The following is a 25,412-nucleotide window of genomic DNA, read 5'->3' as shown; positions in this document are numbered from 1 at the left end:
TACGAGAAAGTGTTGCAAATTATAGCACCCCTAGTGGTCAAAGGTCGCAAAATTGATTGTGCATCCTCAGGATGTAGTCACAAGTTCATGAACCAAGTTTGGTTTTGATACGTCAAAGCATTGCTGAGATATGACCTAATCTTGTGTTACTCTAGCGCCGCCCTAGTGGTTGAAGGTCACCAAATGTATTTTGTGTCCTCAGGATAAGGTCCCAAGTCCGAATACTAAGTTTGGTTTCAATACGTGAAAGCATTGCTGAAATATGAGCCCCCTTTCTGTGATAATAGTGTCACATAGTGGTCAAAGGTCATCAAATTTATTGAGCTTCTTCCTAATTGGGTCCTGAGACCATGTACTGAGTTTGGTGTTGATACGCGAAAGCTTTGCTGAGATATCACTTCACTTCCTGTTTTGCGACTTCGCCACCAAACTTGATTGGTTACCAGGGGCGACGGGTTATCAATATGGCTCCAAAAAGCAATGCTTTTGTGAGTCATGGTCTGAAGATCATCTGTGCCAAGTTTCATGAAAATCGGATGAACTTTGTGACCTGTGAAAACTTTTAAGTTACATTGATTAAATCCAATATGGCGGCCAGATCAATTATGTTGATGTCACAAAATCACATCTGTCATCCTTAGGGCCTCCGACAGACACCACTAGTACATTAACATTAACATTAACAGACACCAATAGCAAGTTTTAATTTCAAACACATTACCTGTTACAGGCCAAAATGTAATTTTGCTAATTATAGCGCCACCTATAGGTCAAAAGTCATCACATTTATTGAGCCTCCTCCTTATTGGGTCCTGAGCCCATGTACTGAGTTTGGTTTTGATACGTTAAAGCTTTACTGAAATATTTCTTCACTTCCTGTTTGGCTTTTGCCTAAACTTGATTGGTCATGACAGGCGACAGGTTTTGAATATGGCTCCAAAAAGCAATGCGTTTGTGAGTCATGGTCTGACGATCATCTGCGACAAGTTTCGTCAAAATTGGACAAACTTTATGACCTTTGATTCCTTTTAAGTGTTTTTAATTAAATCCAATATGGCGGAAGATCCAACGTGGCGGAAATTGACGTCATGGGGTGCGTTGAGTTCGGCCTCATCCAAGGATTCCAAGTATACCTCAATTTGTATGGTTGAAACTTTAAGCGCATAGATGTAATGCAAAATCTGACACATTGGGGGCGCTAGAGCACTTGACATGAAACTTAGTTAAATTAATCATATGACTATACCGAATCAATGTGCCAAATTTCCCAACTTTTTACTGTATGGTTCAATGGCATGAGCCATTGAACCATAATGAGCGTTTTGTTATAATAATAATAATAATAATAACACAGAATCACTATGGGTTGCCTCGCAGCTTCGCTGCTTGGCCCCCAATTATTTAACAATCACTGCATAGATCACAATCCATCCAATCCACAATCATAATCCATAATACTGCACTACAAGAGAAAACACAGGCTGCACATTTAGGAAAAAAATCTTTAATCTTGCAATATTTGGCTTAATGTTTACACAAATATGAATTAACATCTGGTTGTTGAATGTTTATCTGTGGTGATATTATATTTATGTGCTGGTGTTCACATTGATCCGTTTCTCAGTGAAGAAGCTTCTGAGCATCAACACCTGACCAATGCTGACCGCAAACAAAAAAACTGTCTCCCCGATGGACCAATAGGATACGCGTTCATGAAGATCCTCAGCCCTTATCCGGTCCTGAGCTTCACGGAGACGGTACCATGTTTGGGAGTCTGTGACCACTTTCAAGATCTCATGGATAGACAGACATGCAGATTCCATCTGAAAACACACACACACACATAGATTAGTCTAATCACTTTTTAACTATACTGTTTGACAAGATGATCCTCTAATGCAGTGCTTCCTAAACTGTGCCTTGGCACACTGATGTGCTGTGAGGGCTGCACAGGTGTAGCCTGGTTAAAACCAAACTAATTCACTTTGTGAATAGTCTGGACACTCACAATTGGGAAACCTTTCCAACATTAGCAAGGTGACGGGCGCCGCGTCGACATAGCGTTAACTTTGGTTAAGCTGGACCAATTGTTTCAATCACATTGATTTAGGGATTCCCACCGTGACTTCCTACTTCACCTAAACTTTACAAACTGACAATAGACTACAATAAAGTATTTGTACAGTTATAAATTATTTGTTCATAGTAAATAAGCCCAGACCCGGCGGCAGACACAAATTCACGGACGGGCATTACACCTTTCCAGGGGGGGCACGGGAACTTAAATTGATCACGGTAGTTTAAGCTTACACTTGACAAAACATTCTAATATGAAAATGTAGATGCAATTGTTGTAAAATGGTGCAGCTCCTTTAAGAGAACCCCGTGCGCAGGGATGGAGAGAGAGAAAGCGAGAGGGGATATGTGTGTTAGAACTGAGATGCATGTGGGAAAAGTAGACGTGCTGTTGAGACTGGAGCTAGTCATATTCAAAATAATGCAAAAATAAATCCGCAGATAAAACCAAAATCCTTGTTCATTTGCTAACCACTTTCAGATAGAGTGTTAGGGGAGTTAGCCCCGAGATTCACGGATAACCCGGCCCTGGAGTGGTAACAAGCTCCCTGTTCTCCGACTAGGTCAGAAGAAAAAACAGTAAAGGTTAACGCTATCAAACAAACCCAGAAACTACTAGGCCTAGACAACATCCCAGGTCGTGCGCTGAAGGACTGCGCAGGGGAGCTTAAGGATGTCTTCAGACATCTTTAACACTTCCCTGAAGCAAGCCATCGTCCCATCATGTTTCAAAGCTGCCACCATCATACCTGTGCCGAAGAAAACTGCTCCATCCTGCTTCAATGAACCCATCATCATGAAGTGCTTTGAGCGGCTTGTCATGTCACATATCAAAGCCATTCTCCCCCCCACCCTGGACCCCTTCCAGTTTGCATACCGAGCCAAGCGGTCTACAGAGGATGCAATCTGCTCTGCCCTCCACCCAGCCCTCACCCACCTGGAAAAAAGACTCATATGTGAGATTGCTGTTTATAGACTTCAGTTCTGCATTCAACACCATAATACCACAACAACTCATCTGCAAACTTGACAAACTGGGACTCAGTACCTACCTCTGCAACTGGCTACTGGACTTCCTCTGTCAGAGGCCCCAAGTAGTAATGTGTTGGCAACAATACCTCAAGCAGCATCACACTGAGCACAGGGGCCCCCAAGGCTGCGTGCTCAGTCCGGCTGCTCTTCACCCTGCTGGCGACGATGACTGCACTGCAACCTACAGCAACAATCACATAGTGAAATTTGCTGACGACACAACTCTGGTGGGTCTCATCACCAAGGGCTTAATTAGACTCAATACAGGTTGGAGGTCGACCATCTGACCACGCGGGTGCAGGGACAACAACCTCCTGCTGAACGTCACCAAGACCAAAGAGATTGTTGTTGACTTCCGGAGAGGTCACACCCAACACCTGCCACTGACCATCGACGGTGCTGTGGTGGAGAGAGCGAGCAGCACCAAATTCCTGGGGTGCACATCAGTGAAGACCTCTCCTGGACCACCAACACTGCATCACTGGCGAAGAGAGCTCAGCTCTTCCTGCGGAAACTCAGGCGAGCAAGTGCTCCACCAGCCATCATGACCACATTCTACCGAGGCACCATTGAGAGCATCCTCTCCAGCTGTATCGCTGTGTGGGGCGGAAGCTGCACTGAATACAACAGGAAAGCCCTGCAGCGCATAGTGAACACAGCTGGAAGGATTATTGGTGCTTCACTCCCCTCCCTGAAGGACATTTACACCACCCACCTCACCCCCGCCAAGGCGACCAAAATTGTGAGTGATGCAAGTCACCCCGCCACAATCTGTTTGATCTACTGCCCTCTGGGAAGAGGTACAGAAGCCTGCACTCCCAAGACTACCAGACTCACCAACAGCTTCATACACCAAGCTGTAAGGATGCTGAACTCTCTCCCTCCTCTCCCCCCTCCACCCTCAGCTACATAACATCCTGGACATTGGACCCAAAATGGCCGCCTGCACTACTCCACTTGCTTGAACACTTCTGCTGCTCTTACATAACTTGCACCACTATGCCACTTTCTTTCTTACTTAGGTCAAACAGAACTACCCAAGCCTTTTATTGGCCTGACTTTGCACTAGTATTTTATTGACTGTCTATGCACAATTTCAACCAAATTTTGCTGCTCTTATTTTTTCATTATTATATGTGCCCTCTTATTTACTTATTTACTTACTTTTTTGTTTACTTGAATGTTATGTTTGTCTGTGGACCTAAATTGGTAAAATATGTCTTGTCTTCACCGTGGGATAGTGAGAAACGTGATTTCGATCTCTTTGTATATCTGGAACATGTGAAGAAATTGACAATAAAGCTGACTTTGACTTTGACTTTGGCCTACTTCTACTAACGATATATAGTCTACCTGCGAGCCGATAAGCCATATTTGTCATCGGATGACAGGGGTTAGTGCAGAAGTGAAGTAGACTGCGCCACGTAACCTCCTCTCCATTTAGGTGATGGACTTACCAAATGTTCCTTATTGATTAGCAACGGAATAATACAGATTTTACAAGTTTATTTTGCTACTTGCTAGATTGACAAATGTATAATATAGGCCTACATTTAATACGTGTTCAAAATCAATCTATGGGATTGGGGTTGGCTGGTGTAGCCAAGCTCGTCCAGGGCAGGCACAGATGACTTCCAGGGCGGGCCTGGCCCCCCAAAGCCCCCCATGACGCCGGGACTGAATAAGCCTATATCTAAAATATGTTTATAAATTATTGTTAATACTTAATAATAATAATAAATGATGCAATAATATTTTGTTGATGAAGTAATATTTCCATTATTTAAAGGGAAACTTGGTAGGATTTCCCCCTCTGCTGGAGAAATTGTGCATTATGCTATTTCAAACTGTGGGAAATGGTAACGATAAAGCACATGGATTTGTTTACAAGCTAGCGAACGGTTAGCATAAGTTTGGCAGAACTATTACAAGGTAAGAAACATGATTTAAAACTAGTTTCTTGTTTCTCACTTCTCTTTCCGGGACGGTAGTCTCAATGTTGCAAGGTTGGTTGGTCCGTCTGAGGACGCTAGGCGCAGCGGGGGAAGTCACCATTTTCACTGGAACAGGTCATTTAACCATCCAAATGATTTCTAAACGGGTTTATTACGTTGAAATAGTTGCCAAGTTCCCCTTTAACAGTTGTTACATAAACATGCACCAATAATTAGGGTGAGGATACACATTTTATAAACCATTTCCTAATACTATAATTCATGATTAACAATTTACAAATGAGTTATAAAGTTTACATTTGCATTATTCATTTATCCAAAGCGGCTAATACATGTCAATGAAATTAAAGGGCAAGGCCACATTGGTGGATGCCAGGGCTTGAACCCCCAACTTGATGGGTTACTGCATGGTAACCATGCTCCTTATCCACTACAGCAAAGTCCTTTTAGGCAAGTCCCTCCACTCGACGGCCATATAGCAACGCTTTTTGGGCACTCATCGGGCATCCTATTCAGCAGAAATGCGCGTGCACAAGGCTTCACGACACCAGTCTTGCTCCAGCAGCGAGTTCACAACACATGATTAGGAAGATGTCTTCACAACACACCATATGATTGGCTCAATGTATTCACATCACACCACATGATTGGCTCAATGTATTCACATGTCGACATTTTGCCGAGGAGGGGGTGGGATATGTGTAGCCAACGGCGTTACAAACTAGCCCCATGCATTTCTATGGAGGATTTTTTTAATGCTGTGTCTCCTCATTAGAAAGTCTCTGACTACAGTACATCTGCCCAGTGACATTACCACAGTCAGTTCAAAAATATAATATAGATATGCGTGTTTACTATGAGCAAACCATTTCAACTGTGTGTAAACATGATTTACAGATGAGAATTAATGTGGGAATAATGCTTTACAAATGAAGAATACGGCATTTAATAATAGTTTACAGCTGTTTAATAAATGCTTAACAGTGTGTAGTAGAAGTAAACAGAAACTCTTGCATGGTTGTAGGTGTTTTCTTCTGGGTCAAGGTAGTGTAGTGGATAAGGAGCTGAACTAGCATGCAGTAGCCTGAAAAGTTGGCGGTTTAATTCCCGAGTTTTCACTGTTGTGTCAATTGCCTTTAATTTAATTGACATGTGTACGTCACTTGTCTGCTAAATGAATGAAAGTAATCTTTACAACTCATTTGAAAATGTGTTGCAAGGCATAGAAAGTCCTCACTTTACATAAACTCACAAAATATCATTAACTAACCACTTGTAACTCCTGAGTTAATCATGAGTTATAGTATTAGGAAGTGGTTTAAAAAATATGTATCCTCACCCTAACTAATCATTAGTGCATGTGTATGTAACAATTGATAAATAATGGAAATATTACTTCATCAAAATATTATTGCATCATTTTTTTAAAGGAACCATATGTAAGATTGTGGCCAAAACTGGTACTGCAATCACTTTAAAATTACTGTAGAGCTGTGTATCCGCCCCCCGACTCGAGGTTGCCAACATGGATGCCGAAACACTACTGACTTACTATGAGCAAATAATTGAACTGTACAAATACTTTATTTATGAGAATTAACATAGGAGCAATGCTTTACAAATGATGAACAAAGCATTTTGTAATAATTTGCAACTGGTTTATAATGGGAAAATGATTTCATTTATATGTGGTTGTTTCATAATTTATTAAGTATGAATCATGTACATACAAACATATTTTTTGGATAGGCTTATTCACTATGAACAAAGCATTTACAACTGTGTGAACGAATGCTTTACTGATGATAAATTATGTATGAGCAATAAATTACTAATGATGAACAAACCATTAACTAATAAGTAACAAAGGCTTAATACAGTAAATTATGAATTGTGTGTAGTTATTATAAAGTGTTACCAAAATGTTTATTATTGGGCAAACAAAATATTCAGTGTCGGAGTGAAGATGTAAGGGGCAGAATATAACGATGTATGTAGGCCTACCTTTGCTGTAAATTAATTTACACATTCTTCCAACTACAATTTTTGATGTTTGCAGGCATTGCTACTACTGTTTACCACAGCCACTTTCGATCTTGAAAATAGTGTCACATCCCATCATTTCGTTGCTGATTGGGCAATTATCTTGATACCATTAATATTACTCAAGGAATGTTCACTCGCATGCAGCCAATCACACCTCAAATGTGGCGTTTTTATTGTACTATCTCTACCATCATATCTCTACTGCTGGCCATGATAAAGTATAAACTTATAAGCTTTTCCAAAAATTCAGCCGGTTTGGAAATTGGACTAATTTAAAGGTGCTCTAAGCGATGCCACACATTTTATGTCACTTACTGCAAACATCACCTAACCAACCTCTAGCTGTCTGTGTCCTGACACTGTAAAAAAAAAAGCGCAATCTCTGTGGACAGCCCAGGCTCCAAAAACGGCAACAAAAACAACCTGGGCAAACCTAGGCCATAAAAACATAACAAACTGTTCCAGAAAATCACAGACGGAATGCGCGTTTAGGAGGGTGTGTTTGGGGCGTAACATCATTTAAACCAATGAGGATGACCTCTGTCATTCCCTTTATGGCGCGATGTCAAAGAATGCATCGGTATTTTGACAGTCAACGGCGCATTTGAAGGAGGCTGCTTGCAAGACCGTATGGAATAGTCATTCCACTAAACCATGCTTTACTAAAACCTAGCATAGCCTTCATGCATTTGCACTCGTCTATTATTTGAACTCATTGGCAAAGTGAAACTAACTTCACCATGGTGTGTCAGTCAACGACAAGACAGTTATATGCAGTAGCCTAAGTTACTTTCACTATTGACTGACAATGGATTGACTGACAATGGATATCGAAAACATAGGCTGGAAAAAGCAACACTTACCCTAATATTGTTCAAATGACTTAATAAAACAACATTTATCCTGCAGAGGAGTTGCTTATATCTCGTGACGGTGCGTCTTCAATCGTGCTCCATACGTGTCTCTCGCCTCTCTCCTAATCACTTTTAACCAGCATTACCAATTTGCAAATGATGGTGAATAACTACTCATCATGAGATGTACAGTATTTCGTAATATCTTTATTCTAATTATGTTTCCCATCGTAATTGTGCAATTTGTAATGTTTTGCATGGACGTGCGCTGGTGTGCGCTCATAGATGATAGAAGGATGGTGCGTTGTGCACCCGCAATATGACTGTTGACAATTATAAACAACTCGCCATAGACTTCTGACCAGGTGTAAAATAGCGATTTTTAGACAATGCGCCAGGTCACTCCCTAAGTTGTTAATTGCCACACCCCTGGGCGCATGGTTTAAAAAATAAATGTGCAAAATACCAGTTAAACTTTGCGCCGGGTGGAAAACGAGTTTTATGCAATGCGCCAGGGTGCAAAATACATCCCTTCATGCCAAGTTAAAACTGAAGATGCACAGTCGGTAAGCTCCGATATCCAAAGTGGGTCATTATTATATAAATTATATAAGTGAGTTTTCCTTATTTAACAATGTAGCCTCACTGATAAGGTAATGTTGGGAAATATGCCACCTTGTGACACTGTAATGGGGAAAAACATAAAGCCGTATCAGTATATTAGCCGTTATCTCCTTAACTCCAGCCATTTTTTGCAGGTTTTTGCATTACTATGTTTTAAAGACTTTATAGAGGTCTCAGGAAAGTGCAATACTATCTTATATCCTTTTTTTTAGCACAACCTAGGCAATATGATTAAAGTATTGTCATTTGATTTTAACCAACTATATACACAAACATTTACTTATTTTATTTTGGTAATGATTGGCAAAGAAAACAAATATATAGATCAAAACCTTTTTTACTATTTGAAATCATACACACACATATTCTGAAATAAATACAATACATTTTTACTACAACTATTATAGTCAGAGAGATATCCCTCCTCAAAGTCATGTTGTCAAGTCAATGGGTGGATTACGATCTATGTATATATGGCGTTGTTGCTGATGTAGTTAATCTACCCATCCCTGGACAGGAAATTACTTCCATACAAACGTCCTATGGTCATTTCAGTTTACTTCCTGGTTACAAAACATTTTTTTTTTTTTACCCCGCTATTATATTTTTGTCATTTAGTCATTTTCCAAGGGTGCGTGCCGCTAGAGTTCTGAGGGTTAAGCAAGACAATGATCTGAAACATCCAGCCATTTCCAAGTGGGAAATAAATGGTGAAAGAATATCAACATTTTAGAGTGATCCAGCCAGAGTCCAGACCTCAATCTGTGTTCTGTGTTTCTACAGTACCACATTGTATTACAACCTTTAGGCATGTGGCAGTGTCATTTTCAGACAGAACAAACATATTGGTCAAGAGCAAAATTCAACATTAACCAGAATCATTTTATTGCAAAGATTTTTTCTTTTCCACACAAAAAAGAAAAGACAAGTAATTTGACTTGGTGAAATGGTTCAAGACACATAAGAAGTATTTAAATATGGAATACATTGTATCCAGAGCATATAGTTAGGAGAATAACCAAACTTTCTAATAGGTGCATACTGTAGATGGATACACGCACGCACGCACACACACACACACACAGTGGAGATGCCCCCCCCCCTTTTTTTGTTACGTTGCTGTCTTACTTGTCGTTTTCTGTGTCTCTTATACATGTATGTATGTATGTATGTATGTGTATATATATTTATATATATATATAGGTATATATATATGTATATGTGTGCGTGTATGTTTGTATGTAATTTATATATATATATATATATATATTAATTATACACTTTGTCATTGATCTTATACTTTAGCTGTCTACCTGCCGCAAGTGACTTTACTTGCTGTAGCAAGTATCAAGGTATCGGCTATAAACTTTTTTTCCGGATGGCCTAGCAGGAAAGCAACACAGAATTACGTTGCCAGGATATCAGAAGCAAAATAACTCAACTTCTTTTACTGTTTGCTTCATTGTCTTGGCACTTTTAAAAACAGGAGCTATGTCTCACCTGATAGGGTTCAAACTCACCTGAGTAAGAGCTGTTGCCCTGTTCATGTCAGGCAATAAAGGACGTTCTTCTCCTGCCCGGAAGTCCAGGTAAACTATTTTATGGGAGAAGGTGGAGAACTCATTGCTGAAGCACACTTTGTAGACACCTTTTGAAGTGGTGGTGTGTGAGAAACTATCGTACTGTTTCTTTCTTTCCTGGTATAGGACATTGTTCATGGGATCGGTCACAAAACAATCAACATCATAGTTCCCCCCAGCAATCACCTGTTTAAGAAGAACAATAAGGGGCAGTGATTACTCAGTATAACAAACAGTTGAAATTGTGATGTTCATGAATCTATCTTAACTCCTCTGAAAATGCTCTCTTCTTCACTTATGATGAATAGCCTTGAATTGACAACAATAATATACATTAATATACATGCGCACACATACACTAATATAATATATATATATATATATATATATATATATTAGTATACATGCTTTGAGGCATACACTGCTGTGTGAACAGCAGTATCACAGATTATGAATTAACTATACAAAAATGTCACTGGGCCAGAAATGGTGTCATCAGGGGTCAATCGCAGGCAGTGCCTTCCCTAACAAGTTGCTGTGCTGTGAAAAGTTTGTCTTACAAAATATGTATTTTCTATATTTCCACATTAAATGTGCAACCTTTATGTGACAGCCAATAAAAACAAATTTTGGACATAATTTGGACATATTTGCATGAAGTTACTTTTAAGAATGTAGTTGGTGCTGATTGGTCTGGTGTTCTGGAGCTGTTTGATTTGCTGAAAATGAATATGTGTGTAATGTAGGCTACAGTTAAAGGAGAATTCTGGCAACTTTTTTTACATGGATCTCTGTTTCTCGAGGTCACCGAGTACTGTTGGTACGGGAAAAATAAACAGGTTCGACTCTACCTTGCTTGAGTTGCTATAGCCAACAGCTAGAGCTACCAGGCAGCCACAGTAGTGCGCTCCCAGAGTGTAGTGCAGTTGAACCTGACCTGGTGCACCCCGGTGACAGAGTTTCCGCTAGGAAAAATGGTGCCGGTCAAAGTGACCGGCAGAGGTTTCGTTTTCCGGACATTTTGATGATATGCCGGTCAAATATCCTATTATCGCTTCTTAATTACCTAGTCAAGTTGAGGAAAACTGGAGACAGGCTATGTAGCTTAAAGAATGACATAATCAAGCTGAATAGAATGCAACATGTTCATTAGCCTAACTTACGTAAACATGCCTAACAAGATCTAGCCAGTATCTATGTTTTCATGGACAGCAAGAGTCCGCTTCGTTCATTGTTTTAAAAAGGCTACGTTGTTTGTTGCTGCTACCCACGTTATCTCCAGTGGTTCCACTGTTTAACTTGCACAGATGCGCACACACAAGAATGAGCGCTCACACCACTACCCCCTAAGGCCTCTTTATTTGATAACACTAAATTAAGAAATATTTCCTATTCTGGGAAATGTTTTGTTTATTTTTCTTTCGGTCCGCGGTTCAATGATACCGTTTATTTGTGCCGGAAATTATTCGCGGACCAGCAATCTCCTCGTCGAGGAGGCCCTAACCGTGCAGATCATAGACAGAGAAAGCATAGGCCTACTGTATGCTTTGGGTACAGAACACAGTTGCAGGTCCAGTGTACACGGAGAATGACAGTGTCTTGGAGCGGCCACAACCCCGCAACTCCACTTCCAACGTCATGATTCCGACAGATAGGGGAGCGCGGGGCACAAAGTAACGCGGACTTTTTCCCTAGTTTCCCTAGTTGCTATTGGTTAGTTAATCACATTACTATGAGACGGTGTTCCACAAATTTTCAGTCAGTATGGACGTGTTTCCACGTAGATCTGCAGCAAAACGCCTTTTGAAGACATCAACGTAAATGTCTAGGTGGTAGGCTACTTGTCTTTCCATTACGGAGTTGTGGGTGCAGCTCACTGACTCCAATCTTGTATCATCTTAATAACCGCCTTGTAGGCTAAAAATGAACACCGTTTTGAAATATGTAGCCAACTCATAGCAGGAGCTTATATTATAACAAACGTGACCCAGCGGGGTTAGTTGTAACGCGCTGTTACAACTAAGCCACTCATACTGTACAATGATGTTGCAATACAAAAATGTGCGCGTATTAGTGCTAGTTTAGTTAGTTTTTGTGATGTTTTGCATTTTGCCTCATGTGTTTTCAGGTTTGAGGGCTTTTCTTGGCAGGATTGACCTTGGTTAGACTCTTTGCTTCCATTGGCGCATAGCCTATTTCTCATGTTATTTCTCCGTATAGAAAATAAAGTCAATTTTCGACACACGTCTGTAGTTAGTTCATGACTTATGTATCATTAATAGTCAGATCCTATTCTATCATACACATTCAGATACATTTATTGAATTCATTTAATTAAAAACAGCCTTTTGAATGAGTGTTACAACTAACCCCGCATATCACAGGTTGTAACATTTCACCTATCGCCACTCTCGGTGGAATTGTAAAAGAACAGTAGCTCCTACAAACAAACTTCCAGTGCATATGTGTAACAGAGATATGTATGTTGCTTGTTAATAAGTATAACTAGTGAAACTCAAATGATTTTAGAATTATTTAGCCATAACCAAAAAGTGTTACTTTGTGCCCCGCGCTCCCCTACGCCCGACACTTATGCTTTTTATCTGGTGGTGGTGGAGTTGACCGGACATCTGAGGCTTCAGACGTTACCAATTTATCATCATCGCGTCTGGCCTCTAAAAAAACTTTTAAGGCTAGTCTGCCTGGGCCTGGCCATGTTTGAACCGCCTCATTTGTTCGTTGTTTAACATGGACGTTTTAAGCGCGCGCTTCCTATTTGAAATGTTTCCTACAGTATTTGAAATGCAGCATATAGGCTATGCGTGTTGTTTAATAGCTTTCAAAAGGTAGAGCCTGTACATTTAAAAACATAGCCAAAGGACGTATTGCTTTAATATAGGCTTGCATTTTAAGGCTTATTCTCAAATTCAGATTGCGTTAGGGGGACGGGATTATTAGACAATTTCAATCGGACAATTTGACCGGAGAGATTTAATTTTGTCGGAAACCCTGCCCGATGAATATCACCGGAGAGTGTAATTCAGCCATCACAATTGCCAAACATTTTGGTCTTAATTTTCAATTATTTTTATGTATTATCACAAATGCCAGACACTCAAGTTGTAGAAACATATTAGCTGAGCTCACACACCTATTTTCAGATGATTATAGAATATTCAAAGGACAAAGCATTATTATGTCCACCATGTCATGGACATATATATATATTATCAGTAAGATGAAACTGACTTTTTTTTTTTTAAGATACAAAGTCCCTTTCTAAAAGAGGATTATACATTTGCTTTAAGTTTTAAATAAATAAAATATTTTACATGAACCGTTTTTTTTTTATTCATACAGTTCACACATACTTTTTTTAAAATAGGGGGAAAACTTTGATATGGATAGGCCTACACGGTTTTATTTGCATGTTACTTAGGGATGAAATGCTGTAGATTTTATATACCCTATTTTCCGGACTAAAAGTCACACTTTTTTCATAGTTTGGCTGGTCCTGCAACTTGTAGTCAGGTGCAATTTATATATTAATATATCATTTATATATATATATATATATATATATATATATATATATGTGTGTGTGTGTGTGTGTGTGTGTGTGTGTGTGTGTGTTTTTTAAATGTTTGTCAGTATGAATTGACCCTACACGAACCATGACGCTCTGGTCGCTCAAGACGGACAATTTTTTTTTAAAATCTGGCGCTAGTTAGCCGATGCTACAAACAGGTATTCAATGGGGGTCCCTCGGGAGATTCCATGCATTTCCACGGAATTATTTTTGGAATCTGGGGCCTCATTACAGAAAAATATCCTAACTGCTTGTCCTATCTTAACTTAAGTTTCAAAGATAGGAAAAATCCTTCTTATCTTATCTTATCTAATCTTCCTATTACAGAAGCAGTTCCTTAACTAATGGCTGTGTCCTATCTTATCTTAACTTAAGAAATCCTAACCATAACTGTCAGTTAGATTTTTAAATCGGCAATCGTCCTGTCATGCCTGTTTCTATGATTAGAATGTATACAAGACTGCCTGTATCTATGAGAATGTATCTATTAGAATGTCAGGTTGCAAAGATGGTGTTCTAAAGACAGTTGTTTGCTCAAGATGGACAAACCATAATATCAGAGAGAAATAGGTCTAGGTTAGGCCTATGTAGGAAGAAAGAGAGTGTGTCAATATTGATTCATTGGATGAACAGGATAAAAAAATGGAAAAACAAAAAACATATTTATAATAATACATACCAGTAATAGTCTAATATTCTGTTATAATTATTAATATTTAATTGTTATAAATATTATAAATGTTTTAAAACACATAGCTTATAGGCTACATTTTTAAGTTTTCACTTAATTAACTTATTTAGTGAAATATGCTTTATGGTGTCCCTAACAGCCATGTCCATCATCTTGTCAGAGGCTAGGCAACCACTCTCACAAGACTGTTGCAGTCAGTTTTGGCAGTTATTTTGCATTTAGGACAGGGTATGTGCCATCCTAAGTTAGGATTCCTAAGTTAGGAAATTCTTGAGTTAGGATGGTTCTGTAATGGCCAAATTCCTATCTTAAGTTAAGATAGGCCTTTTTCCTAAATACAGTTAGGAAACATGCTTCTGTAATACCAAAAATCCTAAATGCCATCCTAAACTGAGATAAGATAGGATTTCAGAGTTAGGAAGTTTCTGTAATGAGATCCCTTTTCATACCTGGTCATTCGTACTCGTCGCTCGCCTTATCGTGACTAAATTGAAGATGGCGGCGAACAGGTAAACTTCCTGAAGGTACTGTCTGTATAAATCGTCTTGTAAATAAACTACCAGTGCTTTTTCAAAGTTCTCAATATCTCGTTTTAAATGTCAGGGCCCTCGGAAGTCTACCAATGAAGTGTGGAGCTACTTTGAGCCTACTTTGAGAAAACAGTGATTTTATTTGCATGGCTAGCCCGATACCCGAGGCACCCCCATTGAAAACCTGTTGGTAACATCAGCTAACTAGCGCCAGATTTCAGAGTGCAGGGGACAAGCCGAGAAGAGCTATGAGACAAAAGTTCACACTCGGTATCATGTTTCAACACACTTTAGGTCAATATCACACCGAACTTCTCCTTTAATTAAGCTAGTTTTAGGTTATTACATTACATTACATTTAGCAGACACTTCTTGACCAAAGTGACTTACATATGTCAGCTATATTACAAGGGATCACATTGTCCCCGGAGCAACTTGGGGTTAAGTGCCTTGCTCAAGGGCACAACGGTGGAAGCCAGGAATTGAACCGACAACTTTCAGGCTACTGCACGCTAGCCCAGCTCCTTAACCACTACACTACCACCGCCCTTTAGCATGGTTATACTAGGCTAGATAGTTTTATACTAGGCTAGATAGTTTTAAGCTAATGTTTTTGTGCTTACCATCCGTGGCCCAGTTTACATTCTGACTTAAAATTCTGGAGACTGTAATTCTGGTTATACCATGGTCTAGGTTGAAAAGGGTGTCGTTTAAAAAGTGATATACTACACCTATGAAGTAGATCTGGTAAAAACAGTTTAATCGCCGTTCCATATCAATGCTTATTGGTAACTATAACAACGATATTAGGATGACGGTTGAGCCTGGAGGCAGGCTTTGCAACAATGGAATCAACTGTAGACAGCTGAATAAAACTAACGATTTTAGCTCTAAAACTCATTTAGTATTAATAATTGATTTCATATTTATTTGTTTCGTAAATGACCATGGTATAAACGGGATAATGCCCTTCGATGCTTCCATTATCAGAAATAAATGGACTTCGCGGTAGCAACCGTTCACGCCTCCACGGCGTCTATTTCTGATAATGGACACCTCATCGGGCATTATCCCTTACTTATCTAGGGTGATCTGCTGAGTTAAATATCATTCAGCAAAACACGAGAGCCTAAAGTTTAACGGGGTAGACAAGGCAAGGGAATGCCAATTCTGCTGGTCCAGAGTGAACAGAAACGTTGTTGAGAAATGTGTCTGATAAGATTCAGTTTCACTTGCGCAGACGCGCACACAGTCCCGGCGGCATGGGGGGGCTTTGGGGGGCCAGGCCCGTCCTGGAAGTCATCTGTGCCCGCCCTGAAAGAGCTTGGCTGCTCCAACCAACCCCAATCCCATAGATTGATTTTGAACACTTATTAAATGTAGGCCTAGCCTATACGTTTGTCAATCTAGCAAGTAGCAAATAAAACTGGTAAAATCTGTATTATTCCGTAGCTAATCAATCAGGAACATTAGGTAAGCCCATCACCTAAATGGAGAGGAGGTTACGTGGCGCAGTCTACTTCACTTCTGCACTAACCCCTGTCATCCGATGACAAATACAGCTTATCGGCTCGCAGGTAGGCTATATCTCATATCGTAGTTAGTAGAAGTATGCCTAGTAGTTTCTGGGTTTGTTTGATAGCGTTAACCTTTACAGTTTTTTTCTTCTGACCTAGTCAGAGAACAGGGAGCTTACCACTCCAGGGCCGAAGTTATCTGTAACTTTGGGGCTAACTCCCTAACACTCTATCTGAAAGTTGTTAGCAAATGTGAACGAGGATTTTGGTTTTATCTGCGGATTTATTTTTGCATTATTTTGAATATAACTAGCTCCAGTCTCAACAGCACGTCTACTTTTTCCACATGCATCTCAGTTCTAACACACATATCCCCTCTCGCTTTCTCTCTCCCATCCCTGCGCTGGGGCTCTGTTAAAGGAGCTGCACCATTTTACAACAATTGCATCTACATTTTCATATTGGAATGTTTTGTCAAGTGTAAGCTTAAACTACCGTGATCAATTTAAGTTCCAGTGCCCCCCCTGGAAAGGTGTAATGCCCGTCCGTGAATTTGTGTCTGCCACCGGGTCTGCGCGCACAGACATTGAATGAGCGCTCACATACCCCCCAATTGTAGGCTATGCCTCTATATTTGATCACACACAATTAAGAAACATTTCCTAATCTGAAAAATATTTAGTTTTTTTCGGCCAGCGGTTCTATAATAGTCTACCATTCATTTGTGCTGCAAATGATCAGACATGTGACAGAAGCATGGGCATAGCCAGTAACTTCGCTGCTCTGCAGACTAGCAATCTCATCGGAGAGAAGGCCCTAATGCTGCAGATAATAGACAGAGAAAGGCAAGCATATGCTCAGGGCACAGAACACAGTTGCATGTCCAGTGTAGCCATGGGTCTGGTGAAAATAGCCTACTGAATGCAGATGGCTACAAGCTCACGCTACTGAAGTAAAATACAAATACGTGGAAAATTTACTTAAATACAGTAACAAAGTATTTGTACTTTGTTACAGTTCACCACTGTGTAAGGCTGCGTTTACAAATCCGCTTGGAGCTCCAGTGGAATTTTGATTTGCGACAAGAATTCTCGGTCTAACCGTTGATGCGCCGTGAGAAAGGTTGGAAATAGGCACCCACCAGCCCAGCACTAAACTCCGAGCGTGGTAAACGAAATCGGATATTTCAGGCATTAAAAGCCCCATATGTTGTTCAAATCTACACACCTATGGCTACTTAAAAATGTAAGGTTCATTTATCAAATGTTATTTTGAAGTATTAAAAAACATCGTTGTTTTAGAATTTTCGAACGAAAGGGTTGGTACCACCCTAGCTCACTTTGTGGTATTGCGGGTTGGCGGGATCAAGCCCGGGCGTGTGCAGGGCTGGACTGGGCCGTCATCCAACAACTCAACGACCCAACTCATACCACCATCATTCAACAACTGATGCAGTCCACACCTTTACTCTTCGTCGTCAAGAGGTTGTGGAGGTTGAGCCCCTTGTCAGAGAAATTAGACAAAGATGGCCAGCTCCCTTTCTCAAAGATGAGGTAAGTATCTATCTATAGTATTTATATAGTCTCAACCCTCTTCTTCTGACTTCATGCTCCTCTCCTCATGTCCTCTTTTATTCCACCTCTCCTATCTACAACCTTCCCCCATCATCTCCTCTCCTCCCCTCCTCCAGCCATCATCATCTCACTTCTCCAGCCTCCTCTCCCTTCCACTCACAATAAACTCATTTTACCTAAAAGGAGAATTGCAGCCATTTTCAACCCATAAGTATCTTGATCAAAGCAGCTAAAGATAACCTATGAAGTTTCTCTTTCAGTTTCTGTTGCCTTCATAGGTTAGCTTTAGCTGACAGATCGATATTTGGTGTACATTGTATCAAATTCTTTCGGTGACCTCAAACAACAGGGCTATGGGCTAAAATGGCCGGAATTCTCCTTAAATTAATAGTAAATAACTGTTTTTTTTTTTAATATTCAAATGGCCTTTGAGAACTTCATAGCCACCAATGAATGAATAATGGAAAGGGTATCCCCAGCTAAGGGCTATTGAGGTCAATGGTTACAATATAATTTCTAGTACATAATTCGATATATATTTGGCATTCTTTTCATTTTCAAGATGTTAGGAATGTCTTATTCTTTTTAAAATATGTGAAGTAAAATATTGCCATTCCGTTCCTTTCAAGTATCAGAGTAATGCCTTGTAAAATGCTATGTTGTGTTTCACCTGAGGGGGCGCTAAAATCAATTTTTCATTGTAAATGTTTATTTTTGTGTTCCCAAAACACCTGTAACTACATGCATTTATTCTGTGAATGGGACTTGAGACAATATTGGTACTTTACACACTAAATGTCCATATACTAGGGCCAAAACAACCAGTGGACAAAAAGAGTATTACATGTGCACTGTTAAGACTCGGCATAGAGAATAAATGGGGGAAATTACGGAGGTTATAGTTTGACGATGTCGTACTCCCGTGCGGGCCAGATGCTATATAACACGGACATGTTTTGGGGGGCCACCCAAAATGAGGTGGCGGGCCGTAGTTTAGGGACCACTGTTTTTTTAAACACTTCAAAATAACATTTGCTAAATGAACCTTACATTTTTCAGTAGCCATAGGTGTTGGAATTTTGAAATGTCAACGTGACGTGATGTCGTGCAACGACGTGATGCAATCGACTCCTACAGACTTTCCCCTAAAGATGCCAGCTGCAGCAGCAACATTTCCGGAAAGGTACTTCCAACCTGTTAGTAAGCTAGGGTTTGCTGTTGCATACAACTTCATTTAAATTTCGAAAGAAATACTGGACTATTTTTTTTTTTTTTTTAAAAATGGCGACGAAATTGTGAATTTCCAGAGCGTGTTACTCCACACTCGGCAATCGACTCCTACAGGACTTTCCTCTAAAGATGCCAGCTGCAGCAGCAACATTTCCGGAAAGGTACTGGCTTGATGAAATTCATTCTGGACTCTCTATCCGACCACATAAAGACCTCGAGATACTTCGGTTTGGCTTTAGGGACCCTCTACTCACTACCACGTAAGTGTAATGTTGTTTGGAACTGTAGAAGAGGTATAAAAATAGCGTTTTGTAGCGGCGAAATGACATGCCCTGGTCACTTCCAGGCTAACGAGTTTTGACTAAAAACGGTAAAATCGAACTTTCTCAAAACACATCTGAATGACATGATTTTGATGTCAACTCAACGTATGTACTCCCAATCATCCGTAAATTGATTTAAAGTGCATTTTACTCCGGATAATTCCTTTAAGTCCCATTGTACTGAATTTTGGTTGCAGTTCCACCAGAATTCCACTGGGGGCGATCACCATGAGTGCAAAATGAATGGAAGTCAATGGAGCTAGACGGCTAAATTTGTCTCTTTCACCTGATTGTCGTTGAGAAATCTTGAGATTTGATTGTAGTTTGTATACTTATGCCCTTTTGATTCCTTACAAGTTGGGTCATTTTTGCCCATAACACGCTAGCATTGTGCTAATGAATGACGTCATTGACAGGTTTGAAAGGCTTTTTAGAACAATTAAGTGACTTTAATAAAAATATAAATATAATACTCCACCAAGTGTATTTTTATTTGCCTCTCCTTTCGAATACAATATTCAAAATATAGCCGCAAGCGGCAATGGCGGGCCCATTTATTCAGCACATTTATTCAAAGCATAGAACATTTCTGGCACATTTCCTGCTTGGCCAGATGGTGGCGCTATGCTAGGCCTGTGAATTACGAATGTGAATATCATCACAATAATGATATCCGATATTTTATAAAGTTTCAGATCAATCACTTAAGGCATTGTCCATTTCTGGCACATTTCCTGCTTGGCCAGGTGGTGGCGCTATGTCAGGCAGGCTCATTGGGTGTCTGGATATCATCATAATCATGATATCTATTAACCTGAGAAGTTTCAGACCATTCATTCAATGCACTGTGATTTATGACACATTTCCTGTTTATGTGCTGAGATATTAAAATCATATCAAATATATAAGTTATCAAAAATCCCTTCACAATTTAACATCAGCGACATCTTGGCATAATATTTGCCAAATTTCAAATTAATCTGACAAACCGTCTAGGAGGAGTATGTTTAAATTGATCATATGGCATCAGTATAATTGTCATTCTTTCTGTTGCCAGTTGGTGGCGCTATGCCAAACATGCATTATGGGCATGTGAATATTATCATTAACATGGTCTTCAATGACCTGTGAAATTTAAAACATTTCAAGCCATGCATGGTGAATTATGACACATTTATTGTTTATGTGGAAGGGTATTAAAATTAATAATTTCGCCATTTCGTCAAATTACAACATCACATATTAGTCTGCACAAAATCCCAAATACCTCACTTACTGTTGGGCGTGGCTAATGCATTGTACATACGAAAGTCGTTCATCTTGGGGAGATACAGACACCTACCAAATTTGGTGGGTGTAGCTGAAAGTATATGCCCACCACGGGATCAGTCACCTAAGGGGGCGTAAGGGGGCGCTAGCGAGTCCCGGGGCCAAGCTTTTTTACCTAGCTGCTTTGTGTGACACCTGACGTGTTGACGAGTTTTCGATCATGTTAACCACCTCAAAAACAGGAAAGCAAAAAAGTAGAATAACAATAATAATACTCGATAATAATAATAATAATAATAATAATCCTTACAAAACAATAGGGCCTTGCGCCCGGCCATTACTCGGGCCTAATAAAAAACAATAGGGCCTTAAGCCCTTCGGTTACTCGGCCCTAATAATAATAATAATAATAATAATAATCCTTACAAAAACAATAGGGCCTTGCGCCCTTCGGTGCTCGGGCCCTAATTACTTGCCAAAAAATATATATCCCGAGAAAAGTGGATTTTAGGGGTACATGTACAGCTCCATAGACCTCCATTCATTCAGCACTCGTGGATGAGCGCCCTCACGTGGAACCAGAGTAGGTACTGCAACCAGTTCAGAAACCGGAAGTTTTCCGAGAGTGGAAGTTCTCCCCTTATTAGACATTCTCTGTCTATATTCTTTTTTGTAATAGGCTACAGTGCCCCAATTGGTTTGGAGGACTCAACTTCCATATTTTGTCAAACTAACTACCTATGACGATGGCTATAGGCTACACTGTATTTACAACTAGCCGAGCCCGACAAACGCCCGCCTGAAACACAACTAATGACCGGAGAGTCGGGCACCACGAACATTCAGCATTACTTTTTTTAAACATTCAACATGGTTATAACATTCAACATATCATTGTTATTTATTATACTAAAATTAGTTGCATGGTCTGTTCAAGGCAAGCTCATCTAAGTCGTTCCAGTAGCCTGTAAGTTAACGTTAGGCCTAGAATAAAAGGCATGTTATCACCTAGACTAGCCTACCTGACGTTTGCATGACATTACCAACATTCTAGATGAAAACTGCATAAGAGGCTAAGCTACTTACTTGAAAGTCTATGTCAAATTTCACTCCGCTCTCGAGATCTTCGTAAAAACACTGCTTCTCGTTATCAGGTAATTCAAAAGTAAATTCCGTGCAGACAGCGAAAGCGATGAACAATGTCAGCACCAGCAACCCCCGACAATGCCCCCTGTTCATGGTTTACGCGATCCGGTCCTTGCAAATTTATTTTATTTTTGTAAATAAAAAAACGCCAAACTTTAAGCACTATCAATGTGCCTGACGTGGCATTTACCCATACGTTACCAGAGGGCGTTAAGGGGGAACTGACGGGGGCATGTTCAATCTCAAAAGTTTCGCACCGTTTTGCTACGAAATTCTGGGTTGCGCAACATCTTCTCGATATCGTGTCTCATTTACTCTTGACATACTGTATATGGACTGCACTTGAAGAAAAATGTTTGTTTGTTGATTGAAAATGTGTTAAACTTTGCTTGGACTATTACAGGCCTACACACTTCAAGAACATGAAAATTCAGCAACAATCATGGCCTGAATTCCAATGTGCAGAATGAATGAAGAATGATAGGCGAACTACAGGCTATAGCCCTTCTCAAACTTCTTTGACCTGACATAGGCTATCATACTTTCATTTCATTTTTAAATTATGTATTTATAAGGACAACACACATTCATTAACATTGATTGGGCATAACATGATTTGGGCATCCGTGTCCTAGTGCCTCGGACTTGTAACCGGAGGGTTGCCGGTTTGAACCCCGACCAGTAGGCACAGCTGCTCCCCGAGCGCCGCTGTTGTTGCAGGCAGCTCACTGCGCCGGGATTAGTGTGTGCCGAGTGTGTTTCACTAATTCACGGATTGTGATAAATGCAGAGACCAAATTATATATATAAATGTGCCAGCCAGCTAATTCTCAACTTTTGGGTCATAGCCACCCACACGCTCCCCCATGCACCCAGGGATGGATTACTGCACTTTAAACAGGAAGAATAATTAGGCTATATCATTTTTGAGCATGTTATATTTAAATCTAATTAAATTCATTGCTCAACACTATAGGCAAGGGTGGATTATCCAGTCTTTCTGTTTTTAAAGACAGTTGCAGGAATCCAGCCCTGCTATAATGTCATAAAACACATTCCAATTGGTCTATCAGCCTTTACATTTCCTACATTTAGGTAATTCTAGGTATAATATTGTATTTTTCACATTTTGTAGTGTATTATTCTATCTACAAAAGGAAGTTTCTGTATTCTGCCTTAGCATTGCCCACAAAATGACAATTGACAAAAGCACAATGTTATGATAACAATGATAACTTTCACTAAAATGTAAGCACTATGATAAAAATGGCTTCACATTTATCAACATCATATGAAAATGATAGATCAAGTTTTTTTTTCTGTATTTCATACTCATACTGGTACAACAAAGGCAGTCACATTTTTTACACTCTCCCTGACAGATGTCAGAATTAAGAATGAGAGTGTTGTTTTAATACATTTCAATTTCAAAACAATTTAATTTCACTTATAGTGTGGCAAAACATTACACATGTCTCATGGCGCTTTACAGAGTGTTAAACAATCAGAAAAGAGGCCCATGAGTAACAGGGGCGAGGAAAAATTCCCTATAGAATTGGAAATACATATAGGAAATGCATATAAAGCATGTTCATCTGTTTGTTTGAGGCATTAATTTAGACTCATTGGCTTGTTTATTTTGATAACCAGAACAGCAAAAATATTTCAGAATCATCCCACTGTAGCATCTTACTGTAATGTTGAAAGCCAGTCTGCTGAAAACATAGAAGTAGTTTCTTGGGATTTTACTTGCAGTATTTGCATTATTATCATATAGGAATACATTTTGATGATGTGTGTAGGTCTTTTGGAAAATTATTAATAAACACTGCATTGATCCTGGATAGAATGAAAACTTAGAACCAAATGCAGATGATAAAAACAAAGTTCTCCCACACAAATTGATTTGATTGGTTGATGTAATTGGTTGCCTTTGTTGCCTATAGAATTGATTTTAAGGTTATGTTAATTACTTACAAAGCTCTGAATGGCATAGCACCTTCATATATCTCTGAGCTTTTAATATCTTATCAACCACAAAGGAAACTTAGATCATCCAATTCTAATCTTTTAAACGTACCCAAAGTGCTCCACAAACAAAGTGGAGAAGCTGCGTTTATCCATCATGCCCCCAAACTATGGAACACCCTGCCTCTGTACATCAAGCAGGCGAGTTCAGTAAATATTTTTAAAAAAAGATCTGAAAACATACCTGTACAGGAAAGCTTTTAGTTAACTCATCTTATCCTGTAGACTACATTTTCAGATTATTCTACATCTGCTACTATTGGAGGGCGCAGCCAGCCAGAAGCAGATGGGCTCCCCCTATTAAGTCAGGTTCTGCTCAAGGTTTCTTCCTGGAATATAGGAGTTTTTCCTTGCCACAGTTGCCATATGGCGTGCTTGTGGGGGGTAGAGAGGTTAAGGCTGCCAGTCTTATGGCGTCATTTTCTATATTTTTTTGATATGTTGCTGAGTATAACATAAACAGCAAAGAAAAGTGATTGATAATGACTGACTGACTATTATTGTGTTACATGCTTCAAATGTAAAGTACTTTGAGCTGCATTCTGTGTATGAAAGGTGCTATACAAATAAAGCTTTATTATTATTATTATTATTATTTGTTTGGTCATTTTATGATCGCAATTTAAAGCAAAGGAATCTGACAATGTTTAGACATGAAAAGGAGGAAATGAAAGAATGGTTAGATGTGAATGGAAATGGTCTGTGTGTGTGTGTGTGTGTGTGTGTGTACTGTATGTGTGTTTGTGTGCGCCTGCTTGGCTGCATGTGGGTGTGCATGTGCATGCTTGTGTGTGCGCGTGTGCCTGTGAGTGCCTGTATGTGTGCATGTGTGTGCATGCATGTGTACTGTGTGTGTGTGCACGTGTCTATCTGTATATGTGTGTGTGTTCGTGTGTGTGTGTGTAACTGATTCGGCCCTGCATTAACGGAATTCCATGAAACTTGCATGCATTTAAAGGGTGTCACATAATGATCCTGCTACTCAGCTACACACACACACACAAACACACACACAGTACACATGCACGCAGTCACAGGCAGGCACACACACACATAAACAGTAACATAAAAACACACACACATGCAGGCAAGCAGGGACACACGCACAAACACAAACACACACAACCCATTACCCCCACACACACACACTCAGAAGCAAACACACACAGAGAAGCACACATATACACAAAAACGAACACACACAATTAGTCCATGGGCCAGACCAGATGTCGGTACCACTCAAGGTGGCAAAGGTTACTTATCATTTTTGAAAAGGTTCATGTCTGTAGATAACATTTTGGTATGATAACCCTCCCTGATGACCTCTTTGCACGTTTTGACAGGCACA

General features: G+C 39.8%; 1 protein-coding gene across 1 annotated transcript; it reads right to left on the bottom strand.

The window, feature by feature from the left end:
• Window positions 1–1,488: 1,488 nt before the first annotated feature.
• tmed3 (transmembrane p24 trafficking protein 3) lies at window positions 1,489–22,254 on the bottom strand. Its single transcript, XM_048262189.1, has 3 exons — window positions 21,977–22,254; window positions 10,108–10,353; window positions 1,489–1,823 (listed from the first exon to the last, which is right to left on the bottom strand). Exons 1-3 carry the CDS (start codon window positions 22,127–22,129, stop codon window positions 1,590–1,592), a joined length of 633 nt encoding a protein of 210 aa, XP_048118146.1. The 5' UTR covers window positions 22,130–22,254; the 3' UTR covers window positions 1,489–1,589.
• Window positions 22,255–25,412: the final 3,158 nt, after the last annotated feature.

This window comes from Alosa alosa, chromosome 14 (genome assembly GCF_017589495.1).
Source record: "Alosa alosa isolate M-15738 ecotype Scorff River chromosome 14, AALO_Geno_1.1, whole genome shotgun sequence".
NCBI lineage: Eukaryota > Metazoa > Chordata > Actinopteri > Clupeiformes > Clupeidae > Alosa > Alosa alosa.
The sequence above is the reverse complement of the archived record's forward strand: the minus strand, read 5'-3'. Positions and strand labels throughout refer to the sequence as shown.